Source organism: Cryptomeria japonica, chromosome 8 (genome assembly GCF_030272615.1).
Source record: "Cryptomeria japonica chromosome 8, Sugi_1.0, whole genome shotgun sequence".
Classification (NCBI taxonomy): Eukaryota; Viridiplantae; Streptophyta; class Pinopsida; order Cupressales; family Cupressaceae; genus Cryptomeria; species Cryptomeria japonica.
The window spans coordinates 740759874-740772015 of NC_081412.1; the positions used below are offsets into that span (position 1 = coordinate 740759874).

At 31.5% G+C, this 12142-nt stretch overlaps 1 protein-coding gene across 6 annotated transcripts; it reads left to right on the forward strand.

Moving 5' to 3' along the window:
* Positions 1-796: 796 nt before the first annotated feature.
* Positions 797-4660, forward strand: LOC131061437 (remorin). Of its 6 annotated transcripts, XM_057995132.2 has the most exons (7): positions 797-1946; positions 2064-2122; positions 2244-2445; positions 3126-3203; positions 3401-3488; positions 3667-3748; positions 4104-4660. In XM_057995132.2, the coding sequence occupies exons 3-7, from the start codon at positions 2292-2294 to the stop codon at positions 4302-4304; spliced, it is 603 nt and encodes a 200-aa protein (XP_057851115.1). In that variant the 5' UTR covers positions 797-1946; positions 2064-2122; positions 2244-2291; the 3' UTR covers positions 4305-4660. The 6 variants fall into 6 exon arrangements, with proteins under 6 accessions (XP_057851115.1, XP_057851110.1, XP_057851111.1 ...); XM_057995127.2 differs by lacking the exon at positions 2064-2122 and having other exon boundaries at positions 797-1320; XM_057995128.2 differs by having other exon boundaries at positions 1346-2122.
* The last annotated feature ends 7482 nt before the right edge of the window (positions 4661-12142 follow it).

The following is a 12142-nucleotide window of genomic DNA, read 5'->3' on the forward strand; positions in this document are numbered from 1 at the left end:
ATTAATTTTCTTAATTTATAATTTTTGTTATCTTTTTATTATCTACATCTATTCTCACTTCATATTTAGGACCCCATATTTATGGCTTCAAATAGAAAAAGAATGAGTAATTATTGAAGAAATGGTGATTTTCTATTTCTAATACTATGAAACAAATTCTATATAAGCAAATATTTTTCTTAAAACATCAAATGAAAGGTATTGAAATGACCAAACCGTCATAAAAAGGGGTGACCGTCAAATTTCACACCTGCTTGAGAGTGTCACACCAAACACAAACACTAATCATATGTGAGTGTATTTGCTTTTACATTTATAGAAGAATTAAATTCTAATGAAGAAATTTTCCTAGTCCTTAATATTAAATCATCACACGTAATGAATGACCTAAAAGTATTTACTAAGAAATACAAAAAAATGCAATATGAGTTGTAACTCAGACGTGCTATCATGGGATTGCTTAAATGACTAAGCGTCTGTGGAGAAAATATAGATTCTAAAATGAAGAAATTATAATTTAATAATATTATAATTTAAAAAAAACCAAAAAAAACATGCAATCTGATATAGAAATATAAAAGTTCAGAAGCTGGTAAGAAAATTTTCAGTGTTATTCTTTGATGCTAACTGAAAATCTAAAACCATAAATCAGAAACTTCCATTTTGAAAAATAATTTATTTTAATTCCATAATTTAATCTTTATAATTATGTTAGAGGAGCTGGTTCATTTTAATTCTCAGCTACATTTTTATAATTAATTTATTAAATGAGAAAAACCCCAAACCCTTTCATGGTGATGTGACCGATTCATAGAGTTAGTTTTGCAGAAAGAAATGTTGCCGTTTTTATAGTTTTTTTCTCGATGAGGTGTCCTGCCTTTCACGGGAGATTTGCACGATATTTACTTCTAGGCCCACTTTGTTTGCTTTGCAATGTATGTTAAGAGATTCCTTGTTGGCTTAGCAATGAAAACAGTCTGTCTTCAAGAGAGATGGGGTCAGCCAGTCTGTCACAGCCTGATTTTCCACTGTCATTTCCAATAACTACTACATAATATCAATGATATCCCAACATAAGGGTTACAATTCCTTCAGTATAACCAAACATTGTTGGATTTTGACCTGGCCAACCTAATCTCATTGTTCTTTCTTGCTGCTGACATTTCATGACACCTTACATGCACTCGATTGCTATAAGTTACACATAGCCAAGTGTTGAGAAGTCAGTTCCGGGACTGCAAGATACCCAGTTGGAGATTTTGGTAAAGAAAAATTGAAACTACCCAATCAATCAAATCTGGTTGGGTTATCTGTTTTCAGGTCAGTAACCTGCCAAAAGCTGTATCTAGAATTTGGTAGGCACACATCATTTGTGTGGATTATTGGGGGTATTTGTCAGGCATGTACCCATTTGTGTTAGCTTTTGGGTTTTGATTATGGTGTCAGTCAGATTGAAGGGAATTCCATGACCCTTTTGGAGTAGTAACTACTTGCTGTTTTGTTAAAATGATTACTAGTTATGGTGAGGAACAACACACTGTCATGACATGATGGTTGGGAGTACAAATTGAAAGCATGTTGTGTCCTAAACTATGTTGGGTGAATGGTTTTTATGTTAAGATTTATGCCCTGTAATGGTATCGAACAAGTTATACTATTTGAGATTTATTCCAATACGCCTATAGCATGTTCTAGGAGATTAATCATGAGCAAAAGCACAAAATTCACTTTCTAAACTTTTTCTATTCTAGCATGCCGAATAGATTTGCATCCTTGTATAGCCAGTTGCAGAGAAGACTGGAGGGCTAAATAAGGATATATAAGCTAGGAGAATCTGTCGTTGGTAACTCTATCGCATAGTTACTGTCACCAACACATGCAAATGCCCAAGTTTCATACACATCGTCTTTCCAAGTAGTCATTTTTCTCTTGCAGGGTGTTTATAGGTGAGATTATTGGATTTTTACCACGCTCAGGGTTTGGATGATTCTCTGTGCAATTAGGTGTGATGATTCTTACTGATTAGCCTTTTCACCGTACTCCTGTTGGAGATTTTTCTGCAGCCAAGTTTTGAACTCGGGTTGCTAATGAAAAGTGAATTAGCACTTGAGCTCTCAGCCTCGTATGTCCAAATCAAACCATCTACACACACCTTCACACATATATCTCCTTAGTAATCTGATTTTATGCTTTACTTTAGTCTTTGTTTTCTATGGCTTGATGGGGTTTTGTTTGTTTTATAGTTCTGCTATTGAAGAACCCGTAAGCTATCTCGGGGAGAAAAATTAGAAATGGGTGAAGAGCAAGCCCCAGCAGAGCCTATTGCAGCTCCTGTTCTTAATAAGGATGTTCCAGAGGAAAAGGTTGCATCAGATCCGCCTGCAGCGCCTTCTAGGGAAGATCATACCGTTGCCGATGACTCTAAGGCTTTGGTGGTTATTGAAGGTTAGCAGAAACTAGTCCCTGCGTTTTTCTATGTATAAACTAGGATGATATAACAGAACAAGGGATTGAGTGAAAAACTTTTGGAAAAAACTCTGTATGTTTAACTTGCAAATGTTCTGGATCATGATTTTTTTCCAGAATCTTTTCTCACACAAACTCGCGGACTGTGAAAATCTCATGTTCATAAGAAGAAAGGATTGACAATTTTAAATTTGTTGCTGTCTAGTCAGAGTTACCTTAAGGTGTTTGTCTTCTAAGAAAATCCTTGTGAATACATTTCCTCATTCGCCCGTTTAGGTTCTTTTTCTAAGAGTATTAACTCAAGATCCTCAGGGCCTTGAAGCCCTTGTTACCCATGTCTGGATAGAGTGTATATTTGTTTTTAAGGGTTTATTATTGTATGTAGGTATATAGTTTCTCTACTTAAATGGATTCAGGAAATAGTTTTAGCACATGCTTCCCACTGGATATAGGGGCAGATCTTTATCTTGGACAACACCTACTTGAATAATTAGTTAGTTCGTGGTGGGATAAGAAAGGTTAAAGTTTTTCCTTGAATCCTAAACAAAACAGTATACTTAATTTTTGCATTTAGTAGGTTTTGCAAATAGTGAATAAACAACACTAGCAGGTTAAAGGGCCTGTTTTTCTGATTGGCACTTACTAACTTCTTTTGGCAGAAGAGAAGCGTTTGGCAGAAGAGAAGAAGGAAGCAGTTGTTGAGCCTGCCCCTGAGAAATCAGGATCTATAAACAGAGGTGTGTGTTGTTTAATATCTTTTAACTTCATTCACATCTGTCACAGGCGTTCTCATATGAATACAAAAAGCTTTTTTAAGTGATTTGGAAAATGAAATGATGGGCAACTTGAAAGTTGTGGCCACTAGTATTTGCAGTGCACATTGCAGAATGTAATGTAGTTTCTTTTTCTTTTTTGGTTGCTGTTGTATCTGTAGATGCTGTTTTAGCAAAGGTGAATGAAGAGAAGAGAGCAGCTCTTGTCAAAGCATGGGAAGAGAATGAAGTAGCAAAAGCTGATAACAAGTAAGTTATTAACTATATTACACCCCGGGGGCCATGTTGCCCTTTTTAGGGCTACTCTCATGACCAGATTTGTGAGAGAATAGCACCCACCTTATTTTAATAAGGGGTTCTGAAGAAATGCAGCAGAATTAAACAAATTGCTTGAATCCTGATTACAATTGTGATATCATTGGTTTAGGTACCACAAAGCATTGACAAATATTATTGCATGGGAAAACACAAAGAAGTCTTCAACTGAAACAAAGCTGAGAAAAGCAGAGGTAAAATATTTTCCTCTTCTCCATACTCGATGGATAGAATTTGATATTAACATGACTAGCCAATAGAATGTATAGCAATGTCAATCAAGCGAGCTCTTTAATATACTAAATTACAACTCTTCTTGACTAGTCGTTAAGTTTGTAAAAGAATTCTCAGTGGAGTGTTTGTTAATGGCATCCAATCTTTAGGACATTCATGCTTGAAGCAAACTCTTTCTCCTTTTTTTTATTTAGAACTGAAACTTCAGCTAGTGAGCTGAACACCAGTTTGGCATTTTTGTTGTTGGCAATAAAAGCAATCAAGTAAGGTTTTCTTTTAACTTGATTGTATCTAAGAGAGTCTACACATTTGCAGGAGAAGTTGGAGAAGAAGAAAGCAGATTATATTGAGAAAATGAAAAATGAAATCGCTACCATCCACAGGAAGGCAGAAGAGAAGAAGGCAATGGTGGAGGCTAAACGTGGAGAGGAGTTCCTCAAGGCAGAGGAGATGGGAGCCAAGTATCGTGCAGAAGGCCATTTGCCAAAGAAGTTCTTGCTCTGCTTCAGTGCCTAGCAAGTTTTCAGTCTAGTTGATGTGAATCACCCTGTTCACATATGTTTAGACATGTAGAATATTAAGTTATCATCATTAAGCAGTATTCTTGAGTATATTTCACGTCTCAAATTGTTCAACTTTTGATAGATGTGTAGAGGATTGCTTTTTATATTTCAGGGACAGGCCTTGTGGTTTATAAGAAAACTGCTTGCTAGTGTTTGGTGTGCTGATCTGAGGTCAGATCTGATTCTTGTATTGCTTTGTATGTGTGCATATATGTTGATTTGTATAAAATACACATTCTACAGTGGCATGCTGATTGTATGCTTTTAAGAACCAAATAAAGAGCATTTATAGCTCATAAATTATACCAATTCAATGGCGTTCTTGCAAATTGCAATTTTGAAGTGTTTGCTTATTTTTTCCCATTCTATTAATTGGGTGAGGTTATGGGCTTTCTAAAATGGAATTGCAACTAATTAGCTTGGACTACATTATAAAGATTTCTACACTTGGGTTTTAGTTGGAATGTAGCTTATATTTGTTAAGCCACAATCTTGCTTACGTCTGCTGAGTTATAGACCACCATAATGTGCTAAAGAGCATGCTGTGTGTTATCAATCTTCTTTGTAACTGTTAACAAAATTTAATATTGGGCCCTTGAGTCTGTGGGATCTCTTACAATATTTTCTAAGTGTCTCCATCTTGTGGGTTATCATCAATCTTCTTGTAACTGTTAATAAATTTTTATATTAGGCACTTGAGTTAGTGGGATCTCTTACAATTATTTTTAAGTGTGCCTATCTTGTGGGTACATAGTAACCAGCTGTATAAGTCCATACAAACCCATTTTTTATTACAGTGGAAGGTGCATCTTGTATGCTGCATAGACAAAAGTCATTTTGTGGGTCTATAGAAATTAAGCAAGAGGCAAACAGATAGATTTGGAAAATGTTTGAAATAGACTTCAGCTGAACATTGTAAACAAGCCTGACACTCTGTTTTGGCAAGTTTAAAACTTTTGGGATTAATAGAATTAATGAACAAATGAATAAGAATGTTGCTGGTAGTCTTTTAGAGAGTTGACCGTATTAGTTTCAGTTTTGAAAGTTTGCTAGAGCAGAAGTCTCAGAGGAAGCTGTCAGTGTTAGTTTCAGTTATGAAGTTTGTTAGAGTAGGTGTCTCAGAGGAGAAAGAGAACTAGCAGTTTTAGTTTCAGTTTTGAAAGTTTGTTAGAGCAGGAGTCTCAGAGGGCTCAGAGAGCTGGCAGTGTTAGTTTAAGTTCTGAAGTTTGTAGGAATCTCAGAAGAGTCTTGAGAGCTGGCAGTGTTGGCTCAGTGCTGGAAGTTTGTTACAGTACAAGTTTCAGAGGAGCTCAAGTTCAATAGTTTGGTGTCAATAAGTCGCAGTTTGATGACCAGCCTCTAGAATACATCAATGTATAAGTTATTCTTATACGTCATAATTTATACATTGGTGCATCCTAAGGACTGGATAGCAGTTTTCACTTATATTATATATAATCAGAAGAGTTTCTTGTTTCTTTGAATCTACATAATGTGATTATCTTAAAAATAGTTCAATTAAAATGTATTTCTTCTTTGTATTGCTGCTATCTCTCTAAGTCTTAAACAAATAATATTTCTAAAATTTCTCAAATTTAACCTGAAGATGGAATTTACACTCTCCCAATAGTGGTTCCCTTCTGTTGTATACTATATTTTATCTGTTATCTCTTTAAGTTTATGTGATTTTCTTGATTTTAATTTCATGGCATCATGTTTATATTTTAAAGCCTACAGCATATAGAAACTATCTGGTTATTGAATATTGAGTTTCAGTTCTGAGTTTATACCTAATATTTCAGAAATTTCAGATTGTAGCTCCATTTTAATAAAATTAGATTTTAAGTAGAGTTTTTATTCTCTATATCAGTCAGTACCTGCTGGGAACACAGCTGTCCGCAAGTGTGATGATTAAATTCTCAGTACATGGTCAAATCGTGATCTGGCAGTTTGTGGAAAGTTTTATTATTTTTCCGTCCTAAACAAATTTCAGTTGAAGATAACAAATCTTTGATCGGCAACTTGTACTTCCAGTATTCTCAAATTTGACTGTATTTATTAACTTATTAAAATTTTCAATTTTATTTAATTAATAAATATAAATAAATATGATTAAACATTTCGTTGGTGAAGCAGCCACCAAGGTTCAAATCCCTGTTGGATCATTGTGCTCGCAAGCCCTTGTGCCTTCCTGGATCATTGTGCTCGCGGATTTGAACAAGTGAAGTTGTTCTTTATCTAAAAATATAAAAAATAAATATGATTAAATATTTTGAATTTCAATCAATTAAAGAATACAGTTAAGATGTTAGGTAGACTTAACAATTTTATATAAATTAACAAATATGATTAAATATTTTCAATTTCAATTAATTAATAAAACAATTAAATGTGCATTTAGAATGTTCGGCGGAAAGTAACAATTTTATATAAATGATGATACATAATTTTTTTTACTTTAATTTCTAATTTTTGATATTAAATTTAACATAATAGAAAGAAAAATTAAGTATAAATTGATTGTCTCAATTTCTATATATTATTACCATTATTAATAGTGTATATTTTTCAATTGAAAAATAAAAATTTAATTTAAATTATCTTGCTCCCCTATTTTAGCTTGTAATGTTTAGTAAAAATTGTCCTCCTAATTGATAACAAATCTCAAAATCTATGTTTTTTTTTATCTTAATAATATTAATGATTTTTTAATTTATTTAATATTTCAAAAATTAACATTAATATTCTTAACAATCATGTGAATAGTTTAAACAAGTTTAAGATTTTGAATTCAAAACTAAAGATTATTTGGATTTTTGTTTATTTTTAATAAGATTAGATGTTGGGGCGAGGGGCTAAAGCATCCTCTTACAAGCAAGAGGTCGAAATTAGGCTCGATTGACTAAAGCAAGAGGTCATGAAGTTTAGTCTCTTCATGGCTACGTGATTTCTAAAAAACTAGAGGGGTGGATGTGGGTTGGCTAGGGGTAATGTTGGTGCTCATTCTTAATAAAAAGATGGGGGTAATGACAGTGCTCATCATTAATAAAAATATTGGTTTGTATGCATGTAGAAGTGAGAATAGCATGAAATCAAATGTGGGTTGGCTAGAGGTAATGTTGGTGCTCATCCTTAATAAAAAGATTGGGGCAATGATGCTCATCATTAATAAAAGGGTTGGCTAGGGGTAATGTGGGTGCTTATCCTTAATAAAAAGATTGGGGTAATGATAGTGCTCATCATTAATAAAAAGATTGGTTTGTATGTAGGTAGGAGTGAGAATACCATGAAATCAAATAAGAAAATTGCGATAAAAAGTGATAAGTACATAGTATTGTTTTAATCACAAATCTAATTAAAAATAAACTTTTAAAAGAATCTATAAAATTTTACATAAATTTTTATTAAAATAAACATACTAATTTTACATACTCTTTAAATCAAATATATATTATTACATCAATTAATATGATCTAAAATATTAATAAAAAATTTAATAATTAAATTTTAAAAAATTAATATTGAAATTCATTTTTTCACTTTTTAAATTTAATCATTAAAAAATTACACATGAAATAAGATTACATAACACAATCATTGATTGATGCTATAAATTAATGGTTCGTGCGTTTCCCAATAATTTCTTTAAAGAAAATGATATGAGGCTATAAATATAAAGTCTAATCAAGATGAGAAAAACGTAAAGTTAAATATTGCTTAGTCTTCCATTGATGACCAATCTTGTCATGGTCGTTAAGTGTACTTATCATGGATTTTATTAATTTTTGTATTAATTTTTATTACATCGTTTACTTGTAAGATTAATATTACTTCACATAATCAATTTCCCTCTCTCTAGTTGGAGGGTGCTTTCTCAAGACTCTTTCCTCAAAGCCCCTTTAAAATCTATATATAATTTTCATGTCCATGAAGTTTCATATTAAAGCTAAGCTAAATATGGTTATTTAGAGGTTTTAATTACTAAAAATTTAATAAATTTTTATATAAAAATAATATTTATTAATAAATAAAGCATAACGTTTGTGAGTATAGTTGTTCAATAGGAATTTGAATCTAGGTGGCAATTTTACCAAGCAAGTATTTTAGTAGTTGCATTACATGAATCACCTCTAAATTTTATATATATATATATATATATATATATATATTAGATTTTTATGAAATTATAATTCTTTTTAGAATTATTTCAAAATATATAATTCTTAAATTATTTTTATTTATCTATAATTTTTAGACAAATTTAATTTAAATTGATTTGGAATAATTGTAAAATATTTCATATATATTTTTGTTTATGATTTTTTATATAAATTTGATTGGTTATAAAATTTACATAAAGATTGTCATGAAATTTGATGATAAAATACTATTGTCATATTATCTAGTGTAATAAGCTTCATTTTATTACTAATGATTTTTGTTCGAAAAGTACTAACTTGATTGATCAAACATTTTTCAATTGAACTAGAAGCTCCAACTCATAATATGCACATTAGAATGTGGTAAGCTCCAAATGCAAGGTTATCCCTAAATCCTAACCTAAGTCTTGAGGGTTCATTTGTAATGTTCATACCTACATATCCCTTCTAGGAATTAAAATCTTCATAGTTCATACTCTAATAATAGAGAAACTCATCATCTCCACTTATATGAGATCTCTAGTCTCACTTTTAAACCACTACTATATGTTGAGCTCATGCTTTTAATGCAATCCAATCAAAATAGAATGATATCAAATACATTTCCATCACATATACACAGTTGGAGCAACTCAAGCACTTACTATATATACATAATGTGGTTAAAGGTAAACAAAGTTCTTCTTCAATGAAGCAGGAATCGAGTACTCACACTTGTAGCCATTCCAGGAAACCCTTGGAAGATAAAAAAAAGAGAGTCAAAAGGTGGTCAACTTGCATGATCCCCTTATGCAATAGGACATTGAAGTGGTTAAGACTATTAAGGAGTTACAACAATTTGTATTGTTTCTTTTTTTTTGTCTTGTTTTGTGTTGGTTCGTTGATGGTTGGTTGTCGGTTGGCTTTGCTTATCTTTTAGGCAGCATTTTGTTGTAAATGATTTGAGTCCCTTCAAAAATTGTTTTACTTTAATAAAAAAGCATAACAACCTCACAAGTACATATGGTGACCAACTAGAAAAGAGGAAGTAGTTAGAACCTTACTATAAGCATATTTTCCCTATATTGATTCACAATCACATATGTTTGTAAGTACATTCCATCCAAAAAAGGAATGTCAATGCATCTCATACTATACCATGGGTCTTGGCATTTTGTCCAAGGGTAATCCCACATAATGAGTCCCACCTTTTGGTCAAAGTAGGACATTGAAATCAATTTCTTTAACTAAATCTTTACTTTGTGACACCTATAGCAACTAAATCTATAAGAATTTGAAAATAATGATACTAGTGATTTGTGGGATTTTGTCTATGTGTGTGGAACTAAATTATGAACTTTTTTATGTAGCTTTTAATAACTTGTTGTTTTTTATAGTAAACATTGTTTAAAAATGACATTTTTGTCATAATGCATAACTTTTTTTATACAATGGATAAAATTTTATATTTTAAAATCTAGATTTATAACACCAATATCTAGTGCTTGCATTTTGTTTCATAGTTTTTTGTTACATATTTTTTAATTAAATTTTGAAGTCAAAATAATTATAATTTAGATATAGGTGTATGTTGAAACACATAACTTGTTTTGTTTGTATTGAAATTCATTTTTTTTGTTGACACAATGACATCAATACCTCATGCATAGATATTTTTCAAGCAAAAAAAAAGTACAAATTTACTATTTTTCTAAATGCATAGATTAGAGAACTTGATGTTAGGTGAAAAACCTATATATAAAATCAAAACATTAAATATTATACTTGTTGGGAAGCTCATTTTGAGGCTACAATTCTACACATTATCTTGCTAAGTTTATTCGATTTGGAGGTCCAACCTAAGGTTTGAAACTAATTTTTTTGAGGAAATGTTGAGGTAGAGAGTGAAAGTGGCTAGTCAAGAACCTTCATTTGAAGGACCTTTGAGCAAGGGCACCTTCATATTCAAGGACCTCTATTCAAAGGTATGTTATGCCCACTAAAAAATAAAAATAAAAAGCCTTCAAACAAAGGCAATTTTGAAAAATGGAAAAAAAAAGACCTTCAAATGAAGGTCCCTTTTTATTCCTTTTATGGCAGTTTTCATAAAAGCAATAAAAAGGGACATTTGAATGAAGATTCATTTTTTCCATTTATAGAAATTACCTTCATTTGAAGGTTTTCAACCTTCAAACAAATTATATAGTATATGACATACCTTTGAATAAAGGTGTTTTTAACTTTTTACCTCCATTCGAGTTAAAAAATGTGATGTCCCAAGTTTGGGACTCATTATTGTGGGATCACCTCCAGCCCATTGCCACTTATGCAATGACAAACAAGCATCCCACATTACTTGTTGTCATTAGTGACAAGAACATAAGTATAACAATGTATAATATGTAAGATCATTTTTACACTAGCACACAATGATTGGCTCACACATACATAATGACCAACTAGTAATAGAAAGTAGATGTGAGAATATTACACACATTTTCTCATTACCCAATTCACTAAAACTCACCCTTTAACTCCATCCCATCCAAAAAAAATGAATATTAATGTCTCAAATACTACACCATAGGTCTCATCCTTTTTTTGACTTGTTGGCCTAGATGTGATGATGGGCAAGCATCTCATACCACTTGTGATCATCATCAAATGAGGTGTAAGTATAAAAACACACATCAAATAAGGTCATTAATTGTATTTTCACAACCCACTAAACCTTGTAAATCAATGAATCCTAACATTTATGTACTATGCCATTTATAAAAGTTAGTCCAAGTCAATATGGGGTAGCTCCTACCATTTATCACCTACATGGTAATTGTGAAAGTTTGATAAGACCTATAAAACCATGAATAGGCCTAAGCATTTGTCACCTTTAAAGTAATACCAATAGTCGAATGAACCCTAAGATACTACAATTAGTCTTATACACATAAAAAAGTGGCTAATGCATTTTCATCTTGTCATGTCATCACCTTCTCACCAATTCTTCTATCCAAATATTAATTCTATCACTTCCTCTATTAATTAATTCATTATCCTTTTCTTCTACTTTTAATTATTTAATTAATTCACCATTTTTTCCTCCTCTATCAATTAAATAATTTTATTTTTTAATTAATTCATCTTTTGGACCACTATAATTAAATAATTTTCAAAAATTATCTAATTAGCTAACACTTCTTCCAAAATTAAATAAATTCAAATAATTTATTTAATTTTCCCACCTTAAATATATAAAATAAATGTTTTATTTATTTTATCTATGCATTACAACCTCTTTATTATTTCACCTCATCAATCCATGTGCTAATTATAGGTCTTACCCTCTCTCAAATTATCTCATCCTTTTCTTTTTCAAACTAATCTCCACTGTTGATCAAATGTTAAGTGAGACATAAATAAGACCTTCACTTTCATTTTCCCTGCATAGCACTCTTATGATCAAGTATCCTATGCAATCTATCTTTATCATTATCAAGCTAGCTCTATCACTATCAAGCATTCATTTTTAAGAATCAAGTCTTCATACTACCATGATGTTATCAAAGTTGCGCTACAAAATTTGAGAGAAAATCTATATCAAGCATTCAAGTTTATGAAGTAAACAATGGAGCAATCTAAGGTCTTTTGCTAT